Source organism: Eleginops maclovinus, chromosome 11 (assembly GCF_036324505.1).
Source record: "Eleginops maclovinus isolate JMC-PN-2008 ecotype Puerto Natales chromosome 11, JC_Emac_rtc_rv5, whole genome shotgun sequence".
In the NCBI taxonomy this organism is placed as follows: Eukaryota; Metazoa; Chordata; class Actinopteri; order Perciformes; family Eleginopidae; genus Eleginops; species Eleginops maclovinus.
Window position 1 is genome coordinate 93979 of NC_086359.1, and position 2198 is coordinate 96176.

At 41.4% G+C, this 2198-nt stretch overlaps 1 protein-coding gene across 2 annotated transcripts; it reads right to left on the reverse strand.

Annotated features, from left to right (window-relative positions):
• Positions 1–257: 257 nt before the first annotated feature.
• On the reverse strand, positions 258–1716 carry pfdn1 (prefoldin subunit 1). Of its 2 annotated transcripts, XM_063896181.1 has the most exons (5): positions 1462–1716; positions 730–896; positions 551–635; positions 345–477; positions 258–308 (listed from the first exon to the last, which is right to left on the reverse strand). In XM_063896181.1, exons 1-4 carry the CDS (start codon positions 1486–1488, stop codon positions 388–390), a joined length of 369 nt encoding a protein of 122 aa, XP_063752251.1. In that variant the 5' UTR covers positions 1489–1716; the 3' UTR covers positions 258–308; positions 345–387. The 2 variants fall into 2 exon arrangements, with proteins under 2 accessions (XP_063752251.1, XP_063752250.1); XM_063896180.1 differs by having other exon boundaries at positions 258–477.
• Between the last annotated feature and the right edge of the window lie 482 nt (positions 1717–2198).

The following is a 2198-nucleotide window of genomic DNA, read 5'->3' on the forward strand; positions in this document are numbered from 1 at the left end:
TCAGTTTGCAGTGAATGTTTGAACTGTTTGCTTAAAGGTGTTGCAGGACGGACTCACAGCGGGGGCCGGTCAGGTAGGGCAGCAGGGTAAGTCAGGTATGATGCAGACTCAATGTTGGCGGGCTTGAAAACCAAACATTAATAATAAATATAACAGTTTAAATACATCAATAATAATGAATTTTCTAAATGTATTGTTGAATTAAAATCTTCACAGATCTTCTCTTAAGAGGTCTCACTCTGCAGGAAAACACAGACTGAAGATTAAACACTTTATTACCAACATCCATCAGACTGATCCACAGGTAGGTAGGTAGGTAGGTAGGTGTGTGTGTGTGTGTGTGTGTGTGTGTGTGTGTGTGTGTGTGTGTGTGTGTGTGTGTGTGCGCTATTGAGCAGTGTTTCTCCTTGACAGCAGCATTTCTCGGATGTTGTCTTCAGCTTCTTTCACGCTGCGTTCAAGGTACACCTTCCTTTGCTGTAAATACAAACACTCATTATTAATATTAATTGTTAGTGTGTGTCAGTGTGTATTTACCGTGTGCGTGTACCTCCAGCTCTTTAATTTTCTCGTCAGCTGTTTTCTGTTTGTCCATCAGCTGATTGTTGATGTCCTCCTTCGATTGAAGAATGAACCTGACACACACACACACACACACACACACACACACATTAACTTTTGTTTTAAACGAGGATTTTAGATGAGTAATAGAAGATCTTGGAGCCTCACATGCGTCCCACTCCCTCATAGAGTCGCGTGTTGTCGGACAGCGTGGAGATCTCAGCATTGGTTAGCTTAGCGAGTTTCTGGACGCGCATCAGCTGCTCGATCTGCAGGTCGGACAACTTCGCCTTCTGCTGCGTGTCGAGCATCTTCACCTGCAGCTCCGAGAAGGCCTACAAATGAGAGGTGTCACTGATGAAAACACCTGACTAGAGAGGTGTCACTCTGATGAAAACACCTGAACAGAGAGGTGTGACTCCGATGAAAACCACTTTGTCCTGCAACTGTTGCACAGCAATTTCCCTCGGGATAAATAAACCTTCGTGAATCTTGAAAAACATCAAGGTGTATGGGGTGGCAGTGGCTCAGTCTGCAGGGAACCAAAGGCTACCAGTTCATGTTTCCAGTCCTCTGTTCATGTTTCCAGTCCTCCAGTTCATGTTTCCAGTCCTCTGGGGGACTATATATATATATATAAATATAAATATATTGATAAATCTGCAGTATTTATGAGCACATGTTCAGATACCGCCCTGTTCTTCGCTGCTGTTAAATGTGTAGATTTAATAGCGTGTTAGCTCCTCATGCTAACAGCTGATGCTAACGCTGCTGATAAACCCTCTCAGCGGAGGTTGAGTGAACACACCTCAGGTAGCTCAGTGTGCGTTATGTGTACATGTTGTATATATATATGTAGTTTATATAGTTTATATATTGAATATAGAAGAGATGTCTCACCTTCTTCAGCTCCAAGTCGATAGACATATTCTCTTGGAAACACACTGCGCATGCGCTGCTGCTTCTTCTGTGGTTTTACTGTTGGACTAAACACTGCCGCCTCTGCCGGAAGTACATTAACCTACACCTTATATTTAAATATAAGATAAATAATAATGAACATTAATATATCTGTATCTGTGAATATGACTGATGATCTTATAATTTAACCCAAAACCTCACATATTTTATATTTACCATTAAAGGTCCCCTATTGTGCAAAATGTTTGTTGCTGTCTTTTATACATAAATGTGTCCCCGGTGTGCAAGGAGACTCACAAAGTGTCCGCAAATACAACCCTCTCTCTTTTCCTCCTTACCCACAACTCTAAAAACGGGGGTACAAATGAGCTGATCCAGATTTGCTGCCAATATGACGTCACAACCGAAATGTGGGATGACTTTACATTGAACTTCTGGCAACGTCCCACGAGACATGTCCCAATCTATCGTCCCAATAGAGTGGTGTATGAATTATATCCACAGCCCTACAATATACGGTTCAAATATAACATAATAGGAGACCTTTAAATACTAACTCCAGTATATTTAGTACTACATAGACTGTACAACTCCAGTCTAACTCAAGGATAACTCCAGTTTAACTCCAGAATAACTCCAGAATAACTCCAGTATAATTCCAGTTTAACTCCAGAATAACTCCAGAATAACTCCAGAATAACTCCAGTTTAACTCCA